The sequence below is a fragment of the Tiliqua scincoides genome, chromosome 3 (genome assembly GCF_035046505.1).
Source record: "Tiliqua scincoides isolate rTilSci1 chromosome 3, rTilSci1.hap2, whole genome shotgun sequence".
NCBI lineage: Eukaryota > Metazoa > Chordata > Lepidosauria > Squamata > Scincidae > Tiliqua > Tiliqua scincoides.
The window spans coordinates 60,395,911-60,420,232 of record NC_089823.1 but is presented as its reverse complement, the minus strand read 5'-3'; the positions used below and the strand labels follow the sequence as shown (position 1 = coordinate 60,420,232).

Genomic DNA, 24,322 nt, shown 5'->3' with positions numbered 1-24,322 from the left:
GTGGGAGTGAGCCATCTGGGGCTCAGGCCAAGGCAACGCCCTACACAGCCACAGCCTGGAGCCTGGGGGTGTGCGCGTTGTGTGAGCCACTGACAGGGACAGGCACAGCCACAGCGCATCCTCACATTGGAGGCGGCAGAGCAGCCCAGGCAGCACCAGCCCCTGCGCAGGCCCCAACTGGTCTAACCCACTGGCAGGAACGACCACACCAGCCCCTTCCCCGCTTCACCTTCCCAACCAGGCGTGCGCAGGACCGCCGTCCAATCAACGCGCTTCCTCCCAGAGAACCAGCCCTCCGTTGTGACGTCACGCGTGCCGATTGGCCTGGGTCCCTGTCGCTTCCTCTGCACGCCTCCAGCTGGCGGAGCCCGCGACGCTGGGGCAGTGGATGTGGGCGAAGCGGCTCTTGCAGGTGAGGCGCCTGGGTGGGCGCGGTTCGGCCCCCCCCAGCTGAGGCGGGCGCTGGTGGGCGCACGTTTGGTCTCGCGGATTAACGTTCCAGCCGGCCGAGCACGTGCCCAGCCATCCCCCGCCTTGGCCGATGGCGGTTTCTTCCTGAGAGGGATCTATGAGGAGCATCTTCGTTGTGCTGGCGCGCGCCGGCCTCGAGAGCGGCGACCCCGCACAAGGCCACGCCCTTTGGGGCGCCTCCTCCCCCCTTGAGGGCTAACGGGCAGTGGGGGCTGGGGGCGGCGTGGCGCGGCGCGAGGCGGAAGGCAGTCTCGTGCTTGCCGGTGCCCGACCTTGGTGGCGCGAAGGGGAAGGGAAGGAGGCAGGGGAGCCCCTTGGAGTGTCTGTCCTGAGCAGTCCCTCCTCCCCTTCCTTGTCTTGCCCACCTGGCAGCGAGGAGGGGCTTGTGCGCTCCTTCAGCAGCCACCCTTCAGCGGGGTGCTGAGTTCCTGCCTGGCTTGATGCGTTTCTAGCCTGTCCGCTCCCACGCTTGCCTGCCTCTGCTTGCTTCTTTTGCGACTGACAGCCCAAACCCCTCCACTTACCTGGGAGGAGGCCCCATTGACTCTAATGGGACTTTCTTCTGAGTAGACATGCATAAGGTTGGGCTGCCAGGCTGCAGTCCTCTCCACACTTCCCTGGGAGGAGACCCCACTGACTCTAAGGGAACTTCCTCCTGAGTAGACATGCATAGGGTGGGGCTGCCAGGCTGCAGTCCTATCCGCACTTTCCTGTGAGTAAGCCCCATTGACTTACTTCTGAGTAGGCACGCAAAGGATTGCTCTGTCAGGCTACAATCCTATCCATACTTTCCTGGGAGTAAGCCCAGCTGACTTACTTCTAAGTAGACATGCATAGGGTTGGGCTGTAAGATGTTCATGGCAATGCTAGAGGCACCATCTCCACCCATGGTTGAATCCCTGTGGTTTTAATTACGTGTACAGCAATTGGTCGCACCTCTGCTTTAGCTTTCTGGCTTGTGAAACCGGTTCCACTTTTGGGGCCACGATAGGAGACTGTGGTTAAGCTGTTTCTGCCCAATGTTACATATATGCAACAGGGACCAAATGTGTACGCTTGTGGGCTGGGCAGAAATGAGTTAAAGCGTCATTAGTGTGCTTCTAAAAGGTAAAACCAGTAAAGTGAATGTAGCCTTCCTGGCATGTTCTGGCCTCTTATTAAAATGTTGGTTAGAATCTATATTAAAAGGTTCAGAGCAAATGTATGACAAGATAAGTGATTTCTTCAGTTTTGAGTTGAGGATTTACCCAAGAGTCACAGGTGTGTTGTGGTTGAATTGTCCATCAGTGTTTGGGGCAACTTAGCACAAGCAACAGAGAAGAAAGAGAAGTTTGTTTTTATGTTAGAAGCTAGAATGGACCCAGCTAAGTTCCTTTCAAACGGAAACTATTACTGGTAATGGGAGTTCATCAGTTCCTTTGTGACAGCCTAGATCAGGGGCCTCCAAGCTTTTAGGCCAGAGGGCCGCATCAAATATCTGGTGTGGTGTTGAGGGCCGTTTATATTTAAATATGAAATTTAAAAAAATAAATTAGAGATGGAACTTAGATGAGGGAATAAATGAATGAATGGGCTCATTCATTCAACCTCCCTGGCCCTCAGAACATCCTCCAGACACAACCAGAGCATAGCTCTGGTCATGTACAGTTGAGTGGGCCAGAGGCTTTCAGGGGACAAGAGGCTGGCTGCGGGCCAGATAGAGGCTGGCTGCAGGCCAGATAGAGGCTTGGTCCCGGGGCCAGGGTTTGGAGACCCTTGGCCTAGATGCTTGCACTTTTAAACAGCTTAAGCTGGTCCAGAAATATAGCTTTATGATTACTTGGTGTTCACTGTAGCCCCAAAAGTCAGTGTGAGTGAAATTTAGGAAGGGCATGACTTAACACAGCAGTTCTCAAACTGTCTGGGAGAGTTTGAGTAGCAGTAAGTCCTTCTGAGGGCAGGGGATACAGTCCCCAAGATCGCATTGCTAAGGGGGCTGCAGGAACTGGCATGCATTTACCAGTCCCTGCTGCAGCCTCTCAGGGGTGCGGGGAGCCCTGCGCGACAGTCCACACGGCTCCCTGAAACTTTGAAAGTGAAAGCAGAGTGATCATGCCCTATCTCTGCAAAAGTGGAATGTGATTGCTCAGCTTTCACTTTTAGAAGGCTCAGCTTTCACTTTTAGAAGACCCTTAAAGGGGCAGAGGCTAGGGCCCTCAGGCTGGGGCGTCATGACGCCCTAGTTTGAGAAGCCCTGACTTAATGAATGATTCACCATATCCATAACTCTCCACAGCTTTCAGCTGAGTATGCAAACTGCTTAATTGAAAAATGCATATGAACATTCTGGGCATGTTCCAGTCAAAAGTTAAACACTTTTAGTCCATTTATTTTCAGTGGGAAAGTCAAAACATGCTTAAAGCAGCCTTGCAGAATATGCTTAGCTTCTTTCCATTGGAATTATTGAGGTTGGCAATCCAGTGCTATATACATGTATTCAGATATATGTTCCTTAGTGCAGCTTACTCCCAGCTAAGAGTAGCTGGGATTTTATCCCAGTTTAAAGTGCTTAACACATGTCTTCTGTTTTATGCTATCTGATTTCAAATGTCTATTTTGCATCAGTATGTAATATTGAGTCAATAAAGAATGATACTGTTATGTAGTGCTTTCTGAGTGAGTGTAGGCACCACAGACCCCTCATGCTCTTTCCAGACCAGAAATTCCATGTCACAGTGAGGGGAAAGACATGGTGCATACTTGCCTGAGCCTAGTGGGCAGACTGAGGAGCAGAAGACATTGTGTTTCCTGCCAGTCCTTGTTTGCAATTACTCACTGGGCAACTTGGGATTTGAATCTCAGATGCTTCCCCTTTGCCCTCTCCGGTTGCTTTCCTGCATTTGGTTACCAGGAGTTTCTTAGATCTGCAGGCCTTCTTTAGGGTATTTCCCCTGCTTCTCCCACTGCCTGTCCTGGGCAGTGCAAATACTCAGTGTGTGGGCAGTGGCTCTGTTGTCTCAGCTAACTGATCAGTCATAGCTGGGGAACAATATGCCTTATGGTACAGTGTTTCCACTTACATTGCTGAAAGATTGAGATAAATTGATGTGTGTATGAATGAGATGAGAAACATGTTTTGTTCTTTGTTTTTTTTAAAGCCACTTTCTTGCCAAGGCAATCCAAGCAACTCACACAAAATACAATATTTTGCACAGGCCTATACATTACATCCTGTGCAGTATTTCTGTAGAATACAGTATTTCTGTATTTTCATCTGAACAAACATTTTCCCACCCTGACAGACTCTGGGGACTTTTTTCCCCTTTTCCTTTGTGTTTTGTTTTACTTATTTAAGCCATATATAATGTGGTTTACTAATTTATCTGCTTCAGTTCTTCTTTCCTTAGTGGTCTGAATTGTGTAGTCTGTAGGGGGCTTTGATTTGTAGACAGTCTTCTCTTGGGCATGAGAGTTAGGTTTGATTATATTCTGATTTCTATCTGTACTATAATTAGAAACCTCCCCTCTTCACAATGATACAGTGGCATGTGCTGTTTGACATTGGTTTACAGTTCCTCACAGGCAGCAATCAGCTGGTAGGGGTTTGACTAGTTTACTGCATTCATGGAAATTCCTCAGTGAGGAATACTTTTTATGTAAATAGTTCTCAGCTGTAGTACAGAAACAACTTCTATTTGAATTGTGTTAGGATTAAGCTTTGGTTTTGAAAGCATGAGGCTGCATTTCCTTGGAAGACTTGGGATAGGGGTTTGCTAGAGAAGTAAAAGATGCATCTTATTTTCTACTTGTCCTACTCTAGTTTGTATTGTACTAGATAAAAATAGAGATAGTACATTGTGCTGTGATGGTGCTGGTCCCCAAGGTGCTCCTCTTGGTGACTTTTTTAGTGGTGTCACTTCCTGCTAGACCAGTGGTCTCTAGAGTTTACTGCACACCAGTAAAGCTGTTCCCTGGCATGGATAGAGCTTACTGTTCTGCCTGGGGACCTCTTTTCAGCATTGCAGATCACCCCTGACCTTTGTGCTAGCTGTGCATGCCTGAAAATCCAGGCACAAAGCTAGCTGAGGTGAAAGGGAATCATGAAGTGAGTGCAAAGGTTGGGGGCGGGTGCTCTGGTGGTGTGAATGAGAAGCTCCCCCACGGACCACCGGTAAAAGCCATTTATGCAGGGGAGGGATTTGGCAGGGCACTGGATCCAGTCTGTGGGCCAGAGTCTGGAGAGCCCTGTTATAGATCATGGAACATAATGCAGGCCTACTGTTTAGGTCTCTTTATTTTCTTTTCTTAGTAAGCCTGTTCTTGCACCTGGGAACGACTGTCTACTACTCAGTTGCCAAGTTTCAATCATATTTAATAGTGAAAGACTTAAAGAATTGCATTTACCTAAGGAAAGCTCAAAAGGGCAAATTACTTATAACCCTTTTTATTGCATTTTTCTAACTGGAAATATTTGTATGGCTTTGCTGAAAATGTGAAGGAAATATTCAAATTTCAGTCAGTTTCAGTTTCTGCTGTGTAAGTGAAACTGACTTCTCTAGTACTGTGTGGATCATCATTGAATGAATGTCAGTTGCTTTCCTTTCATTAAGATTTGTTTCGATTTCTAGAATCTAAACAAGTGTTTTCATCACAAACGTGTGCAGCGTCAAGTGTTGGCTGATGTATACTGTATATATTAAGTGACTGAACTAATAGGTTTTTGTTATTCTGTATGCTCAGGTGGCTACTTCTTTCTCTATGAATAAAGCTTATATTTAAATTTTTCCTGTTTACGGATATGAGTCATTCAAGAAAAATGATAGCAAGGACCACATAGTTTGTATGCACAAGTTGCCCACTGATATTAGTAGTGTTGTTAGTGCTAATAACCTGATATATGCAGTAGCAGTGTATTATTGGGAATGGCTTCAATATGTGTTAGCTATTTTGACAGTTATCAACTTGCTAAAAACTATTTTTGCTTGACAGTTTCCCTTTTAAAATAGACTGTTCATCTGCACAATTTAAATTTGTTCTGGGGTAGCAGCGATACTTTCTGTCACAGGAAGTAACATTGCTTCTAGCTCAATCATTAACAGACAACAAGCATAGAAAATGGTGTCAAACATCAGGTTTTTGTAATGCTGGATATTTACAAAAGCTGGAATTGGAATATGACAAGTGTTGTTGCAAGCCACCTTAGCTGTTTTGAATGCATTTCTGGAGCAGAAAAATAGGAGACAAGTCATAAAAGCAGTGCTCCTTTCTGGAGTGGAAATGCTTTTTAGTATTAGTATTTAGTATTAGTATTATTCTACTAATAAATAAATAGATAGATAGATAGATAAAAGTGAAAGGCTTTGTTGAAAACGTAGTCCCATTGGATTTGGACTTCAAAGAGCATTGTTGCCAGTGCAGACCTACAGTAGAACAACATTTTTCAAAAGTTAGCCCCCAAATTACTGGGAAAAAAGCACTCTGACCATCCAGGTCTATCTTATCAATATTTTTAAAAAGTTCATCCATAACTTTCCTTATTTCCATCTGAAATGCAAATGATCATGTTATGTGTGGAGGCTGTCATGTTTAATATCTTTAAGTTGAAATGGAAAGTTGCAAGTATTGCGAGCATGCTAGAAGCTCAAAAACTTATGTGCCCGTAGCATGCTCAGAGGAAATTCACATATACAGGATGAGTCTCATTATTCATGAGAGTTCCATTCCCAGAACTCATGTGGATGGCAAAAATTGCATTAAAGCAAATCCATTTTAGTAACAATGTCCCTTTGCTAGGTGATTTAAAAACAGCCTTGTTGACCCTTGCTGATGTAAAACAGAGTCATTAAGCAGACAATCCATCAATCAGTCTCTCTCCAGGCTTTAAGAAAAGCTTCACTTCCAGCCAGCAACCCCTCCCTTCACCCATCTTTCTTTCAAGTGCTCAGGGGGAAGGGAGGGATCCCTTTCTTGGAATGAAGCTGTTCTGAGCGCCTGGGGAGATCATGATTGATGGATTGTCAGCCAGCTGGTCTCTCTCACATTAAGGAAGCTATTATTAGATGACTGTTTTCCTTTAATTTAAAGGGTCCTTATTATCCTATTGAGATAGAACCACAGGTAAAAAAAAGTCCATGGATAATTAGGTTATACCTGTAATCATTTGCATGACTGTCTCTCTAAAACAGTAAGAAAAGTGTTTTTTTTAACTGATTTTAAAGGGATGCATTTTTCCCCTTCTCCAGGGATCAGCACATTTCCTCTCATTTGCAGTGGCCATTCATGTTGAGTGAAATCCATGTATAAAAAATCCATGTATAACAAGGTTGGATCTGTATCTCTAGTACAGTACTGATGCTGCTAGCTCAAAACGTATGCAGTCTCAGAATGTATTGCCATAATCTTTTAATCTCTAATATCAAGTTAAAAAGAGAAACTTTATAACTGACATGTGAGTTTTGGAAAACCTCTTTACAATAAAGAAGCAAAAACATCCACTGATGATGGAGCGTGTTAGTAAGCAATTTCGCTTCTCTCTTGCCCTTCCTCTTTTTCAAACTAAAACTGGTTAAGCTTGGTGAAATGGTTAACAGCATCTCTCCCACTCAATTCTAAGCAGGTTTGTTTACTTTGAAGCAAGTGCTTTGAGGCTGCTGACTGACTGCTAGATATTTTGATCCCTAATAGAACTGTAGCCATAGTTTATTTTATATGAACTTGGTTCATATGTAATAGGAAGCCATTGTTACCAGCTACATGAACGAGGGCGCAATCCTAACTTGCCCTTGGACCGGTGCAAGTCCCTTGCACCGGCCCAGGAGGGTTGCATATGTGCCATAAGGCATGTTTGCGCCTCCTCAAGAATTGGCTGGGCTGGTGCACAGAGGCTGAATTCAGCCTCCGCACCAACGGAGGGAGTGAGCCTTGCGTCAGCCGAGCTCCGCCAACGCAAGGCTCTGTGGAGGGCGGGGAGGGAGGCGTTCTGGGTGGGAAACCGTAGGCAGGGCTGGGATCACGGCACCCTGTTGCATATATGATGCAGCCCTCATGCAGAAAGACTTGGAGACCCTTGCTTTAAACCACGACTCTGTGGCTTGTGTGAAATTTGGAACTGTGGTTTAACTCTGGTTTTCAAACTCTGGTCTTCCATCCTGGTTTGGAAGTTGGTCTGAACCAGTCCATATTGTCTTTAGACTACCATGTGTGTTTGCAATTCCTGCAATAGGTTTACTGTTTTTGTTCCTAGATCTGATTTTCTTAATGCAGTGTGCTAAGAAATGCATTATAGTGGTCACCTGATTAAAGAAATATTAGATGAATCTTCCTTAAACCTGCATATGAGAAAGTTCTAAATAAAAACACATGCTTTCTGTGTTATCAAATGATGCATTCTTAACAGAAGTGCTGTTTCTCCTGCCTTCTCACAGAGACTCTTGCTCTTAAAATGGTGCTAGCCATCAGTACTCACAAGTACTTGCATTAAAATGAAATACTTCCTGATTGGTCAGGGGTTCCTTTTTAGTTGATCAAAGTATTTTAATTAACTAAAAAAGCTGCCCTCAATTAATTGGGCCACAGACTTGTCACTTAAAATTTTTAATATTAAAAACATAAAAAGGCAAGTACTTTCTTGAGAGAGAGAGAGAGGAGAGATGGATCTTATCAAAATGTTGCAGCCCTAATGGTTATAAATAATTTGTAAGTGAAGGAAGTCAGATGTCTAGGCAGTCTTTAGCAAGTAGACTATTGTCAGGGTAATACAAATTTTCAGTGCTCTTAAGATAATTTAAGTGTGTTTCTGAGTCAGGGTATTCTTAATGTGAAATTTTGTACTTAATAACATTGCTGAATGCAGTGGTTCAGCTCTGAGTATTTATTTTTTATGTTGATGTAATATGTTATGCACTGATAACTCTTATGATGTGGTTGGCAGACCTAACATTAAAGTAACACCACTAAACTTTTTGTGTATATGTTTTTGACTTTTGTTTAGGACTTGGACTTTATGACAATCTGATGCAAATACACAGATAAAGAAGGTAAACGAAATTTGAAAATGGCAGGCTTTCTGGACAATTTCCGATGGCCTGAATGTGAGTGTATTGATTGGAGTGAAAGAAGAAATGCAGTTGCTTCTGTGGTCGCTGGGATCCTGGTAAGTCTTTGGCCAACAAAATGACAGATCAATCAGTCAGATAGCAAGATTTCTTTTCTCCATTGAATTGTGATTCTTTCCAATATCTTCAATTGTGAATTTTTGTAAGAGCTTCTAGCACCCTTTTGTGAATGGCTTATGTAAATTTGAGCTATATTTTTGTGTTTGTCATATTATTATCTTCTGTAGTTATAGTTGATAATTTGCACTTTTTATATTTGTAATATAAAAGTCATTTCTCATAGTTGTGTGTGTGCCAACCAAGATTCTGTAATATTAGAAATGTTTGTTATTTGCCAGATCTTCCACTTTGCTGATGTGTGGCATCTCAGCTAGCACTTGCACTGTTGGAAGCTTCCTCTGAGAATGGAGTGCTCCTTTCATTCACAAAGGAATCTTCCAATTGCAGAATCTTCCAAAAACGGTAGTCAGAGTGTCACCTATTAAAATTTTGCAACTTAACATTTATAAGCATTCTAATATTGGAGTTTGAGACAACATCCGAGTCTCTTAATTAGCTGTTTCACAATCATGTTTAGTGCATATCTCTTTTATCTTGTGCATGTATCTCTAGGCCAATAAAGTGATCACTAGTTAATAAGAGCAACAGTGCTTAGTGCATTGTCCAGTGCAAGGATTTTGTGTTGGTGACCAGAGCATTCCAGGTTTAGGATAAACAGCAAAGAGGAGAGCTGTTGGGTATTTTTTTCTCCTGAGAACTGGAGGCAATTTGTCTTTTCCTGCCATGCAGCAGATACTGAAAACACAGTCTTTCTAGATCAGCATTTTTGCCTTGATGGTTTGACATTACTCCAGGCTCATTTATAAGTGTCCTAAAGCTTATTGCTGCTTTCCCACAATTAGTGTTTCTTTCTTTCCCATATGATTAGAACAGTGGTTCTCACACATTTAGCACCGGGACACACTTTTTAGAATGAGAATCTGTCAGGACCTACCAGAAGTGATGTCATGACCAGAAGTGACATCATCAGGCAAGAAAATTTTTAACAATCCTAGGCTGTAATCCTACCTGCACTTACCCAGGAATAAGTCCCATTTACTAGTATTGTTAAAAGAATATACATAGTACCTTGTTAGTACCTGTATACTACAGACCATAGTAAAGGTCTGTAACATTTCCCCAAATGCAGTCGCATACCATGGGAGCATCTAGTCAAATGTATTAAAAATAAAACCTTGATATGAATGGCGACCCACCTGATATTGGCTTGCGACCCACCTAGTGGGTTCCAACCGACAGTTTGAGAATCACTGGATTAGAATAAATAATAAATTTTGCAATTAAGGAGACTTTTAAAACTATAAAAAGCTATTGTGACACCTTTCTCTTTTGACTCTGGTTCTCCTACTGTGCAGTTCTGTGTAGACTTATATGGAAGTAAAACTTCCAGGAGGTGGGCAGTGCTCTCCTGCTTCCAGCGACCCCAGACCGCTCCAGTGGAGACCTCCATGCCACTTACAGGCAGCATGAAAGGCTCTGTTGGGGCCTGGGAAGCAGCATGCATCTTCTCTAAAATCAGAGGAGGTGCGCGCTGCTCCCCTTCCGCCTCTGAGGGATGCCCTAGGATCGCTGCTGGAGAGGCAGTGAAAAGCTGCCTCTCTGGCAGCAACTGAATGCTGGACTGGGGCTGCCTGCTCTCCCTTCCTCCTTTATAGGAGGAGAGGAAAGGGGTGCCCTAGAGAGGCAGCGTGCTGGAAGTTGCGATGCTGCCTTTCTAGGGTGCCCTTTCCCCTCCTCTGGAAGATAAGAAACAGGTGCTGTAGAGTGTCAGCGTGCCGGGAGTCACAACTCCTGCTGCGCTGCCTCTCTAGGGCGCCCCTTTCCTCTCCTCCTATAAAGGAGGAGCTGCTGCCGGAGAGGCAGTTTGGAGAGGCAGCTTCTCGATGCCTCTCCAGCAGTGATCCTGGGCGCCCCACCTCCACCAGGAGGAGGCTTTTTTTCTTAAATGGACAGAAGCCAACGGAGCCAAGTTAAAATTTCCTTTTGGGCTTGGCAGTCTGACTTCTGTTATGGGAGTGGCTGGGACCCACATAATCACATAGTGGAATGGGATAGGAGAGAGGAAGCAGCGGGTTGAGTTACTGGATTGACTTACAGATTTCTCATATGATTTAGTGATTACTTATCTTACAGTTTTTTACAGGTTGGTGGATAATGATAGATGCGGCAGTAGTTTACTCTGATCCAGAAAAATTGAACCATGCCTTCCATACTTGTGGAGTGTTTTCCACACTAGCTTTTTTCATGTAAGTATATATAAGTGTAGTGGGCTCTGTTATAACAAGTATATATAACTTGTGGGTTCTGCTACTTCACCAGCAGAGCAGTTCTATACTCCCTGCTCCAGTTGGATTTGGATGGGTTTCTCTGGTCTCTGGTCCCCCAAATGAGGAGGCTGGTTAGAAGGAGGTTGAAAGGGAGGGTAAAAAGAGTCCAATCTCTCCAGAGTGCATGGAGGCTGCTTAAAACAACAGTAATAGAGGCCCAGCAGAGGTGTATACCGCAAAGAAAGAAGGGTTCCACTAAATCCAGGAGGGTGCCCGCATGGCTAACCAGCCAAGTTAGAGAGGCTGTGAAGGGCAAGGAAGCTTCCTTCCGTAAATGGAAGTCTTGCCCTAATGAGGAGAATAAAAAGGAACATAAACTGTGGCAAAAGAAATGTAAGAAGGTGATACGGGAGGCCAAGCAAGACTATGAGGAACGCACGGCCAGCAACATTAAGGGGAATAATAAAAGCTTCTTCAAATATGTTAGAAGCAGGAAACCCGCCAGAGAAGCGGTTGGCCCTCTGGATGGTGAGGGAGGGAAAGGGGAGATAAAAGGAGACTTAGAGATGGCAGAGAAATTAAATGAGTTCTTTGCATCTGTCTTCACGGCAGAAGACCTCGGGCAGATACCGCTGCCCGAACGGCCCCTCCTGACCGAGGAGTTAAGTCAGATAGAGGTTAAAAGAGAAGATGTTTCAGACCTCATTGATAAATTAAAGATCAATAAGTCACCGGGCCCTGATGGCATCCACCCAAGAGTTATTAAGGAATTGAAGAATGAAGTTGCAGACCTCTTGACTAAGGTATGCAACTTGTCCCTCAAAACGGCCACGGTGCCAGAAGATTGGAGGATAGCAGATGTCACGCCTATTTTTAAAAAGGGAAAGAGGGGGGACCCGGGAAACTATAGGCCGGTCAGCCTAACATCCATACCGGGTAAGATGGTGGAATGCCTCATCAAAGATAGGATCTCAAAACACATAGATGAACAGGCCTTGCTGAGGGAGAGTCAGCATGGCTTCTGTAAGGGTAAGTCTTGCCTCACGAACCTTATAGAATTCTTTGAAAAGGTCATTAGGCATGTGGATGTGGGAGAACCCGTGGACATTATATATCTGGACTTTCAGACGGCGTTTGACACGGTCCCTCACCAAAAGCTACTGAAAAAACTCCATAGTCAGGGAATTAGAGGACGGGTCCTCTCATGGATTGAGAACTGGTTGGAGGCCAGGAAGCAGAGAGTGGGTGTCAATGGGCAATTTTCACAATGGAGAGAGGTGAAAAGCGGTGTGCCCCAAGGATCTGTCCTGGGACCGGTGCTTTTCAACCTCTTCATAAATGACCTGGAGACAGGGTTGAGCAGTGAAGTAGCTAAGTTTGCAGACGACACCAAACTTTTCCGAGTGGTGAAGACCAGAAGTGATTGTGAGGAGCTCCAGAAGGATCTTTCCAGACTGGCAGAATGGGCAGCAAAATGGCAGATGCGCTTCAATGTCAGTAAGTGTAAAGTCATGCACATTGGGGCAAAAAATCAAAACTTTAGATATAGGCTGATGGGTTCTGAGCTGTCTGTGACAGATCAGGAGAGAGATCTTGGGGTGGTGGTGGACAGGTCGATGAAAGTGTCAACCCAATGTGCGGCGGCAGTGAAGAAGGCCAATTCTATGCTTGGGATCATTAGGAAGGGTATTGAGAACAAAACGGCTAGTATTATAATGCCGTTGTACAAATCTATGGTAAGGCCACACCTGGAGTATTGTGTCCAGTTCTGGTCGCCGCATCTCAAAAAAGACATAGTGGAAATGGAAAAGGTGCAAAAGAGAGCGACTAAGATGATTACGGGGCTGGGGCACCTTCCTTATGAGGAAAGTCTACAGCGTTTGGGCCTCTTCAGACTAGAAAAGAGATGCCTGAGGGGGGACATGATTGAGACATACAAAATTATGCAGGGGATGGACAGAGTGGATAGGGAGATGCTCTTTACACTCTCACATAATACCAGAACCAGGGGACATCCACTAAAATTGAGTGTTGGGCGGGTTAGGACAGACAAAAGAAAATATTTCTTTACTCAGCGTGTGGCCGGTCTGTGGAACTCCTTGCCACAGGATGTGGTGCTGGCGTCTAGCCTAGACGCCTTTAAAAGGGGATTGGACGAGTTTCTGGAGGAAAAATCCATTATGGGCTACAAGCCATGATGTGTATGCGCAACCTCCTGATTTTAGAAATGGGTTATGTCAGAATGCCAGATGCAAGGGAGGGCACCAGGATGAGGTCTCTTGTTATCTGGTGTGCTCCCTGGGGCATTTGGTGGGCCGCTGTGAGATACAGGAAGCTGGACTAGATGGGCCTATGGCCTGATCCAGTGGGGCTGTTCTTATGTTCTTATGCAGAGAGTTGGAATGAAGTGAACTTGCTACAGTTCATTGCTTGTCCACCAGAGAGAGAGCCTTGGGTTTCTCTTCAGTTAGAGGAGGGGGTTCAATTCACCCTAGCCCCCTTCCTGCTAGGTGGCCTGGGCAAACCAGGAGCATTATCTTCAGAGGGGGCTGGCTAAAAGCCCTCAGCTTGTTGCACTACTGAATACTATATGGTTGTTTGTTAGTTGTCTCAAATGGCAGAAGGAGCCTAGGAAAGAACCAAGAAGAGTATGTATTACTTCTATAGTAAGTATTAGTGTGATTACTGTTATCCCTTATTTACAATGTGACCATTTTTCTGGGAGCTGCTGTTTTAAAAGCAAAAGATAATAATTAAACAAGGATCTATTAAAATAAATTGAGCAAGTATCTACCTTATTAATTTTTGTACTGTTTATCATATTCCAAAAGAATGCAATAAATCAGAATTTAAAAGGGTGCTTTAATAAAAAATAGTTTTAAAATATTTCTGCTTATGTACGCCCTTTTCATAGTTTTCATTATCTATGGATAGCCTTGATTCTCTGTTGTAGCTGAAACAATCAAATCTCCTCCTCCTTATCGCTGACTCTATTCTTTCTCCCTCCTTTTTTTGTCTTCCTTGTGTCAGTTCTAGACTTGTAAGCCCCTGAGGTCAAGGATCTCTTCCCTCATTCTCTATATAATGCCATGTTCATGGATGATACTTTATAAATAAGGAAATAAATAATCCATTTATTTTAAGAAGAAATGTTATTTGCCATAGAGTGTTGTTGTCTTTCAGATTTCATTGATTTTCAGCTATTCTTGCAGCTTCTGTGTCAAGCTTGAGAAGTCAGTGCCTGGCAGAGTTTTGTTTTAAACTCATAGGCAGCTCACTTGCTCTGGATTAGTAGGTGGAGGGGACGGACACATGGAGACTTTAAGTGTTTCCTTCATAGCAGGCTAACCACCCACTTTCCTGGGAGTTAAGATTATTTTTAAGGCGTAAATAGTGTAATGCACTGTCACTGACAGCATAACAAAGCACGTTAAAGACTTTATTTATACATACATACATACCCTGCTTAAGGGCCCTCAAGGCAACTACTTGGTCAAATACTAAACAAAAATTACAGTTATACTAAGTTAGAGTGTTTTAATATCCAACTCTTGTTTTCACTTCTGGTTTCTGTGCCGTAATATTTTGATTTTGGTATTTTTTCCAAGTTTAGCATCTGTAGAAGCAAAGGGAAACATGTTTACCTTGAAATTACTTTGAAAACAGAGTGGGAAGGAATTATCTCAAGCAGCGAGGTACCAACAAATGAAGTCATCATCTCTTAGGTAGCATGTTGAACTTGAATAAAATACTGTTGTTGTTTTTAATTACTATAAAACTTTGTTGCAGGATAAATGCTGTTTCAAATGCTCAGGTGAGAGGAGACAGCTATAGTGATGGCTGTTTAGGAAGAACAGGTAAGGCCACCCTTGGTTGTTCAGATGAATTGCTTCTGATCTCAGTTTGCTGTGTAATGCAAAACTGACTGTTGTAGAGAGCTGGTGTGGTATAGTGGTTAAGAAAATGAACTGTGAAGTGAGAATTCTCAGGTTCAAATATTGCCTCTGCCGTGAATTTAGTGGGTGACTTTTGGCAAGCCACTCCCTCTCAGCATGAAGTCCCCAGCTGCAATATGGGCATAATATTTACCTTACAGGATTGTTAAAGTTTGCATCAAGATAATAAATGTCAGTGGCGTCACTAGGGTTTGCGTCACCTGATGTGGGATGCCAGCGCATCATCCCCATGCAGTGAGCGGGGCAACACCCTAGGTGGTGGGCGTGGTGATGTACCATCACTCCGACCCCACTGGTTTTTTGGCTGTATCTTTTGATAGGACAAAGATAGAACACATTCTGCATGAAATTACGCATTGATTTGATATATAACATGATGGTATTATTCCTCCAAACTGATTTTAGTGATTTTGGTCACTAGTGGTGTCGCACACCCCAAGGGTGTCAACTTACTAACACCTTATTGCAGCAGTTCTCAAACTTTTAGCACTGGAACTCACTTTTTAGAATGACAATCTGTCTAAGACCCACCTGAAGTGATGTCATGGTGGAAGTGACATAATTAGGCAAATTAAAATAAATAAGTATAAATAATTAAAGTAAAACAAATAATTAAATAAGCAGAAGCCAGCCCTGTTCCACCAAGTGAATTTCCTCTGTAGCCTGCCTGCAATAACACCCCCCCTCCAAAATCAGTAAGGTTTTCAACCCTACCTAGTGCCCAGTTCAATTTAAGAACTTCATTTTAAACCAGATCACTGTCAGGATCCACCTGGCTTTGCAAGTGTCAAAAAAGTTCACCTTATCAGCTGAAGCCTCAGTTTTGGTCCTTTTTAGTGTGGGGGGGGGCTCCCTTCTGGAGCATTTGTTGAGGTCCAGTTCCATCAGATCAGGACCATTCTGGTGGGTTCACATTCCCCTTTGCCTGGCCTGACCACCAGCCAAGGCACATTTGCTTACTCATGAGAAAACACAACCATGCGGTTTAGTTTCGCTTTCCATAGGGCTCAATACATTCATCTGCTTGGAGGGAGGGACTTCCTTCTCAGGTGTTTTTGGGGGCTGCATTCATTAGATCAGGACTATTCTGGTGTTGTTGGATTCCTCTCAGCCTGCCCTTTCCGACTAAGGCAAGTTCACTTGCTCGCGAGTAAACGTGCGATACGACTTAGTTTCACTTTCCATAGGGCTTCATGCATTTTTTGTTCTCTGGTTTTTTGGTCATAACTTTTAGAAAGGAGACATTTTGCTCTAGTTTTTTGCATTGCATTTTGCTGGAAATTCCACATCCAACGGTATATAACATGACGGTATTACTGCTAACCACTGCGATTTTAGCATGTCACTCCCCCAAGGCACGTCACCCCCTATGCGCGTCACCTGATGCGGCCCACACCCCCCAGCGACGCCACTGTAAATATGAAACACATTGCACACTTGGAGTGCTATATAAATCCTTAGTAAGTGCATGCCTTGATTTAGGTAATCCTTGACTTATGTAATTTTGAATTTACATAAAGTCTGGGCTTTGCAAGGGGAACCACCCAACCCATCCCACCCCGAACCTCCTCTTTAAGAGCCCATGCGGAGGAAGGGGCAAGCCACTCCTTGCCCATTCATTTGCACAGACTCTTTAAATGAAATTGTTCCCAGGATGTGCTGGGAACAATTTTAAGTTATAGGGCAAAGTGAGTTGTGAGCTTTACTGAGTGGCTCATAAAGGAACCATTATGTAAGTCAGGAAGTGCTTGTATTAACTGTGTAGGATGAAGGATGCCAAACTTGCTGTTCAGTATACAGGTGGAGCCTATTTATCTGCGTTGGTTTCATTCCGTGACTCAGCAGGATTAACAAAAACGCGTTCTGCTAAATTCCATAAAGTTACACAAATATGCTGCAGCCTGACACTTGGGGTGGAAGGAAACTAAGGCAGCTGTTATCAATCCCCTCCCCTCCACACTCAGTCCTCCTGTTGCCAGCTGTCTGGGCGCCGCCCCCCCCCCCCCGCTTCTTTCACAGGTGGGATGCTGAGCTTTTAAGAGTCCAGTCCTATGCGTTTCTACTCAGAAGTAAGCTCCATTGTAGTCAATGGGGCTTACTCCCAGGAAAGTGTGGAGAGGATTGTAGCCTACATTTCGTGCTTTGCTTTCTGGGAAGGCTTGCTTGTGTCTGTGATTGCCTGCACCATCTTGGGGGGGGGGAGAATTTGGCAAACATTCCCTGGGTTTTTTAAAGCAATCTCCTGCCCCTGTGTGTGTGTGTGTGTGTGTGTGTGAGAGAGAGAGAGAGAGAGAGCGCGCGCGCGCGCACTCCACCTCGCTGCACGTGTTCTGGCTACAGAGGTTTTCTGCCCCCCCTTCCCTTCTTCAGGCTGACTATGGTGATGAATGCAAGTCTTGTTCTGCCTTTTTCCTTTAAATGATTGTATGTTCCCACTGATTTCCTCTTACTTTTGTCAATTATCACTGTGCTTGACTATTTGTATTTCATACAGGTGCTCGAGTTTGGCTCTTCATTGGCTTCATGTTGATGTTTGGCTCACTTATTGCTTCCATGTGGATTCTTTTTGGAGCATATGTTACCCGAAGTAAGTTTCCATTGTTGTTACTTTTAACATGGGGGTGGGGGTGAAATTGTGTGTGCAGCCTCCTCAGAGTAAGGGAATGTTTGTTCCCGTACCTCGGAGCTGCATTGCCCTTATGACTATGCTGGAAAGTGGATTAGGATTGTGCCTTTAGAGAGATTGTGACTGCATTAAGAGAGTCAGTCTGAGCATCTCAAATGTCAAAGCCCATCAGTCTTCATCTGCTGTATCTTTTTTTCTAATCGGTATTCTGATGTTCTGGCAAATTCCATGCTTCTTATTATGCATGTGCGTATAATATTTTGCAAGTAAAGATTGTGATGGGGGAAGCCATATGCTGGCAAGCCGGAGAACTTGGTTCTGTCACCCTGATTCTAAATGCATGTACTGAAAATTTCCTATACTTTATTTTAATTGAATTTTTAAGTATGCTTCAGATGCAGCCCCTCTTATTGCAAAGATTCATTTTAAAAGGATTCCATTTGTAGAATGATCTCTCAAGAATGTACAGGCATGAGTTTCTGGGCAAAATCCACCAAAATCATTTCCTGACCAACACTCATTTCAGTGTGTCTTGTACATATGAAATTCCCATTGTATTGTGTTATTCAAGTACAATATATAGCATTATTGATATATGTAATTCTATTAAGAGAGTAACTTTACAGAGAGAAATGGCAATCCTAGACTCCTGTGCACTTTCTTCTACTACACAGAGAGTAATGACTGACAGCCCAATTCTAACCTGCACTAGTGCAGCAAGGCCTCATGGGTTCTGCTGTATCCAGTGCAAGTAAGGAGCAGGCTGGAGGTCTTCTCTAGGTAAGGGAATACTTTTTCCCCTTACGCTAATGCTTCAGCCTGCCAAATGGGGCTATTCTGTGCCAGCTAATTCGCTTGTGTAAGTCCAAGCAGCCCTAGTTAGGGCATTCAGGCCTAGGAGGGGGACAAAAGGATGAAGCGGGGGCCTCCTTTGCTGATTCTGCCACCCCGTTCTGCCCTTCCCAGGCCCCTGTGCTGCTCAATGCTTTCCTTACCTCTGCTGGCAGCCAGAGGTCTGGATACGGCACCAGCAGGCCAGCACAGGCCTTCCCACTGGTGTTCCTGGCTCCTGAGTAGCTGCAAACGTGTTTTATGGTGCATTTGCAGTGCTAAACCACAAAAGCCCTAGTATGTTTGTAAAACAAACATTCCTTTACCTGGAGGAGACCTCTGGGACAGCCCCCCCCCAAGATGCAGCACTCACTATGGTGGCACAGCTGCATTGGCTAGAGGTGGTGATAGGTTTGGTCTAAGTCTTCTTGAACTCAGAAGGACTTCAGTTACGGTGCAATCCTAAACCCACATAACCTGAGAGTCAGCCCCATCTAATTTAATGAGATTTCTTCTGAGTAGACATGTATTGGATTGTGCTGTAAATCTGTTTAAGATTGTGCAACACCATTTTATACATCTGGTCCATATTGTTAGTTTTCTGTGGTTATTTAACAAGTGCTGATTAAGGTTTCTTTCCACTCATTTTAATGATTACTTTCCTCAATACATGTCTGGCACCAAAGTTGCAATCTATATCCCACTGATACAGGATCATTGGAGAGTGGGGGTCTCCCTGTGGGCCAGATTGGGGGTCCCTGAGGGCCACAAATGTCCCATGAGGTCAGGATTTGCCCTTCCCTGCTCTAGGCCAGCACAGTGGCCACTGCGCCTGTGGAGCCAGCACTTAGGATTGCTCTGTGAATGTGCTTTTGCTATGTGTGTGTTTGAATATGGTGCACTAATCTGTAAACCACACAAAATAAGGTATAGCACAGTTTATATGCTGAAGTTGCATACAAATACATTTTTTTCTTTGGGAATTAGTAAGTCTTTTCATTGATTGGGGTTTTTTTTTTTTCAAAAGTTCTAGTTAAGTCACTTCATGTGTGTTCTAGGGATGTGCTGGAGCCACTCTTCCCGGACTCAAGTCAAGTCCTGAGTCTCCACCCCAGCTCGAGTTGCAAACGAGTCGTGTGTTCCACACATGATAGCCCCAGTAGCCGGACAAAAACGCAATGCAGAACGAACTGCAGTTCACAGATGTGAACAGATATGGTAGCAAGCAAACTCTGTTAGAGGGGTACCCCCCGTTGTATGCACGTGCACGCAACCGGCAGTGATGTGCTGTATTAGATTAAGTTAGTTCAGTTGGTGCTCGTGTGCCCACCACGCCTGGATGAACGTGCAAGAGAGCAACAAAGTCAGGAGAAGGTTTGTGCTCCTGGTGTGTCTAAATGGAAAATGAGTCACGAGTCTGGAACTTGTTCCTTTTCTATTGCAAGGATATGCCTTCTCCTCCCTGTTTTGTCTGCCTCCTTAGCTCCCTTTCCTATGTGACCCCTGTCCATTGGGCTCCTCTGTTTCCTTGTTCAGACAGAGACAAGAAAAAATCTGGCCATCCCACTTGGTCAATCATTTGGCCAGTCCTTCCAAGATGAACAAGAGAGCCCACTCACCTGTGTCCTGGCTGCCCATGCCTTCCTCTGGTTGCTCCCTGCAACCTTGTGCAACCCTCCCTCCCCCCAGCCCCTGCCTCGGAGCCAACCTACTCTTCTCTCACCAAGTCTGTTTCTCATGCCACTTGAATATAGCTTCCGGATTGCCCACGAGGTCTTTTGAAGCACCATGGAAGCCACAAAGTAAGCAAGCACACAGACACACACCAGACAGGGCTGGCAGGTGATAGGATCAAGTTAAGAAACTCAAGTGAACAAGTCTCTACTTGTTTCTGAGAAAACACGCAAGTTCAGAGTTGCTTCAGGTTTCAAAAAACATGTAACTTGAATGCATACGAGTTGCAAAAAATGTGTTTTTGGGACTGAAGTTCAAGTCTTGGCCCATCCCTGGTGTATTCCATATGTATAATGTCCAGTTTCCACATCCAAAGTGGAAAGAGGCCTCCTTAAAGTCAAATGATCTTATAGTAGAAGTTCAAGCTTTCTTGCACCTCATGTGTAGCAACCACAGACTACCGAGATGAATGGGCTTTGTGGCTTTTTCATTAGAAGGGTTCCTTTTACCACATACTCTTGCTGGTAAGAAAGCAGTAGATGTCTTCAGTCACAACTCTGAAGCAGTGAGAAAGAAGAAGGATCAGATAGGAACCCTGGAAGTCAGAATAGTTCTGCATCCTGTTTCATAACTGCAGTTAGCTAAACTGGTTTGTTTGTTTAATAAACTGAATAATACCTGATAAGGACATTCATATACTTGTGCACAGTCTTAAGGAGACTGTTAGAGCTTGCAGGAACTTGCATAGGTGAATTAGATTGCTGCTGATTTTTTTCAGCGGTAGCTCCTCACACTACACTGAAGTTTTCTTCTGAAACTAACCTGTGGTTGAGAGGTGACTTTTTCAGCAGGTTGGAGAACAATGTGAGACCACATTGTCTAGCCTTCTGGATCATTTTATACCTGAGTCAGTATTTTATAGTGGGAAAACATTCAGCTGTCTCTTTAAAGAATGTTTCAAAGCTGTATTGGGAAGTGAGAAACTTTGTATAATCTTTAAAAGTTTTTAAAAGCTTGCATTTTTGTTTTGTAGATACAACTGTCTATCCAGGATTAGCAGTGTTTTTTCAAAATGCCTTGATATTTTTTAGGTAAGTATGTCCAAAGAAGTTGAATTGTTTTATATTAAATATACAAATGTTTATGATTTGCATAATTTATTCAGCAGAAGTGTGGTTCAGTATGAAATTCTAGATTTCTATGCAAAACATCAAAACTTTTGTCCAGTCATAAAAGCACATGGCGCACTTATACACACACGTGATGACGATACTCATAGTGTTGCATCATATTATCTGTAGTTAATATGTTGGAACTAATCCTGAAAATTCAGGACTTTCCTCAGGATTGTGAAAAGCCTGAATACTTAGTACTGACTCACTCTGAAGTCCTTTTCTTTGGTACTTGCCTGAGTAAAAATTTGTGCAATTGATTTATTCAAACGCACAAGACAAAGAATGTCTCAGTGATAACTGCTGGATCCTACCTATCCTCTGTGTAGGACCTGATGCAGAGGTCATGCCTACTATGAACATATCAACCCCGACTCTGAACAGCTGCCACTTTTGTCACATTTGCTTATGCTGTTAACCTGTTTTGAGAAGAAATGAGTGCCTAGATTCAACCCTACCCCTCCACACTTAAGAGTGCAAACATTAGTTTGTTTGGGTTGGTGCTCTCTTCTCAAGATGACCATTTGCTTGAGTACAGCAGAGTCAGCAGCCAGGATGATGACTGCATTGTGATGGGAAAAGTCTGTAAAAATAGAGGTTTCTGTGGGATGCCTCATGGAATAATGTTTGTAAAAATCTCATTGAAAAAAGGATTTATGTTCATCCTATGTAAACTTCCTTGAACCTATTGAGAAAGGTGGTATATAAATATTGTAATCTATGAAAAAGAAATACTGAGTACAGTAACTGTCAAAAAGGCATCTAGCCGTGGACCTTTGAAGTGATTGTGTGTTGACTTCCCTGGACCAGGGCAAAGACTGTAGATACATTGTCTGTCTTACTAAATATTGAAGTGCTGCTTGAACCAAGAGGTTATGTGGCTGTACTATGTATTGTAATCAATAATGGTGAAAGAGTGTCCATAACATTTTCACAGCTGCTTTGCTAATGTTCTCCTGGATTTTTAAAATGAGTTCTTTTCCTTGGAGTTGTATTCTTCCCTGGGAGAAGGAGAAGTAAACATTAACTGCTGGGCAACCCAAACAACTTTGAGAACTTGAGAATTAAAGGATATAAAATGATATATTTAAACTTATTCCATTTCTAGAGATACAGTAGGACATATGCTTCTGAAAAGACTTGGATTATACCCCAGTCCCCTCTGAAATCCAGAATATCAGATTTTCATCCTGAGAAGCCATTGGTCCTGCTAATTATCTGAAATATGCTGTAATATACTCGTTTTAAAATATCTTTGTACTTCTATTTTAACAGCACGCTTATCTACAAATTTGGAAGAACAGAAGAACTGTGGGGCTAAAAGTAGATTTTTCTTCACCCAGCTTAAAGATTTTTCACACAGTAGATTTTTTTTCACCCAGCTCTGTATGTAAATATCACTGACATTTTGGTTGTTTTAAATTTTTGCCAAACTCATAGTTGTTGCATTACACATTTTGTATGTGTTTTTGGAAAGTGAACTAAGATTTAAATATTCTGTTCAAAAAATATTTTGATCAGATTTGTTAATATGTACAAATGGCTATCTGTGTGTATATAGATATATATATATAGATATATATATTTGTGTTAAATTTTCATTGCAGTTGGTAGGTTTATTTTTGCTTTGACTTATGGAGAACGTTTCAAGATAAGGCTCTTAGCTGTTATAAAATCAAGATAAGATCAAATATTTCTCTTAAGCACAAATGAGCTATTATAGCTTCTTACACTTTGCATTAGCTTGTGAAGGTAAAGATTTTGATTAGGTTATTGGAAGTGGTGTTTAAGGATATCTAGAATAACTTCAAGATTCTTCAAAACAGACAATAATGCATGACAAATCCTATTTTACTTCTTAAAGCAAAAACAATCTGGCAGCCTATTGTAAAACTTCACCTAGCGCTAATTTCCCCAAGTATTAGAATTGCTCTATACTACAAAAACTATACTGAATGAAAGCATGAAATATGTATGAAAACACTATTTAACAAGTTCACTTTTTTAAAAAACCAAGATCTTTTACCTGCTAGCCCAGTGTGTCTTGTGGTGAGCCAGTTTAAGTGCATACACTGGCACAAATGGTTAGGACTGAAGAACTATTTATTTGAAAAAGTATTAACAGAATTTTATAAGTTGTATCATAATATCCTTGTCAAAATTGCTTTGGACCTGTGCAGACACACCCTCTCCAGTGTGTCTGGGGAAACTGCAAACAAACTTCAGTTTCACAAACAGGATCTCCTTTACCTTGGACATTGCACAGGTATATGCAATATTATTGGCAGGGGACAGCAAGAACAGTTTACAAGATCTCAATTTGAATATCACTCCCTATATATTGCAGTGAAAAAGTGTTTTTGGGTATAACTCACTAGATTCTAAGCAGAAGGTATGGTGGGAAAAACTGATTTTTTAAAAGACTCTCTTGTTGCACACCTATCACTCTCTATATTCAATGATGTTTTATAGTTTCTTCATAAACACACATGTGTGCTAATTTTCTATTTTAACCAAGGCTATGGATACTGCCACTGCGCAAAGCTAACCAAGGCTATCTTTTTGTTCCAAATCCAGACTGTGTATTATGTTAAACTGCATCCTTTGAATAATTTAGTTTCATCTGTATAATTAAAACAATATTTGCGCTTTGCTACTAGTCAAGATGTTGGCAAGGAAGAATTTTGGAGAAGTGAAGAATCAAGTGAGCAAGAGGTGTTCTGTATTTTGGCTAAATTGCACTTTTTGACTTCCCCACACCTAGAAAAAAAAATGTCCTGGCAGGGATAATCTTCTGAAAACATTTTTTGTCTTTAGAGTCATTAGGGGACAGACTATGAAGCAAACGTTTAAGCTGAGAGTTGTCCTGTTACCTCAGACTCTTTATTTTGTACCTGATTTCTGTCAGACATTGGACAGTTCATTTGTAATGTTAAAATCCATTAAAAGTCTGGTAATGTATTTTTGTTTTACGGACCTTAAATTGATCTTGTTTGAAATTCTGTCTACCGTGTACTGGTGTCATTACTACTGTGTTCTTGCGATACAATCAGAATTGTGTAGAAATAGCTTCAAGACAGTGTAGGATAACTTTAAGTTGGTCACCTCTCACAGGGGAGAGAAGACAAGATGGCTTAAAGCAGGGGTCTCTAAACCTTTCAGCCAAAGGGCA

The 24,322-nt window shown here is 42.9% G+C and overlaps 1 protein-coding gene across 1 annotated transcript; it reads left to right on the top strand.

Annotated features, from left to right (window-relative positions):
- Positions 1-334: 334 nt before the first annotated feature.
- Positions 335-24,111, top strand: TMEM50B (transmembrane protein 50B). The gene is made up of 7 exons (XM_066619778.1): positions 335-412; positions 8,441-8,602; positions 10,758-10,870; positions 14,681-14,748; positions 17,342-17,434; positions 21,012-21,069; positions 22,426-24,111. Exons 2-7 carry the CDS (start codon positions 8,504-8,506, stop codon positions 22,469-22,471), a joined length of 477 nt encoding a protein of 158 aa, XP_066475875.1. The 5' UTR covers positions 335-412; positions 8,441-8,503; the 3' UTR covers positions 22,472-24,111.
- Positions 24,112-24,322: the final 211 nt, after the last annotated feature.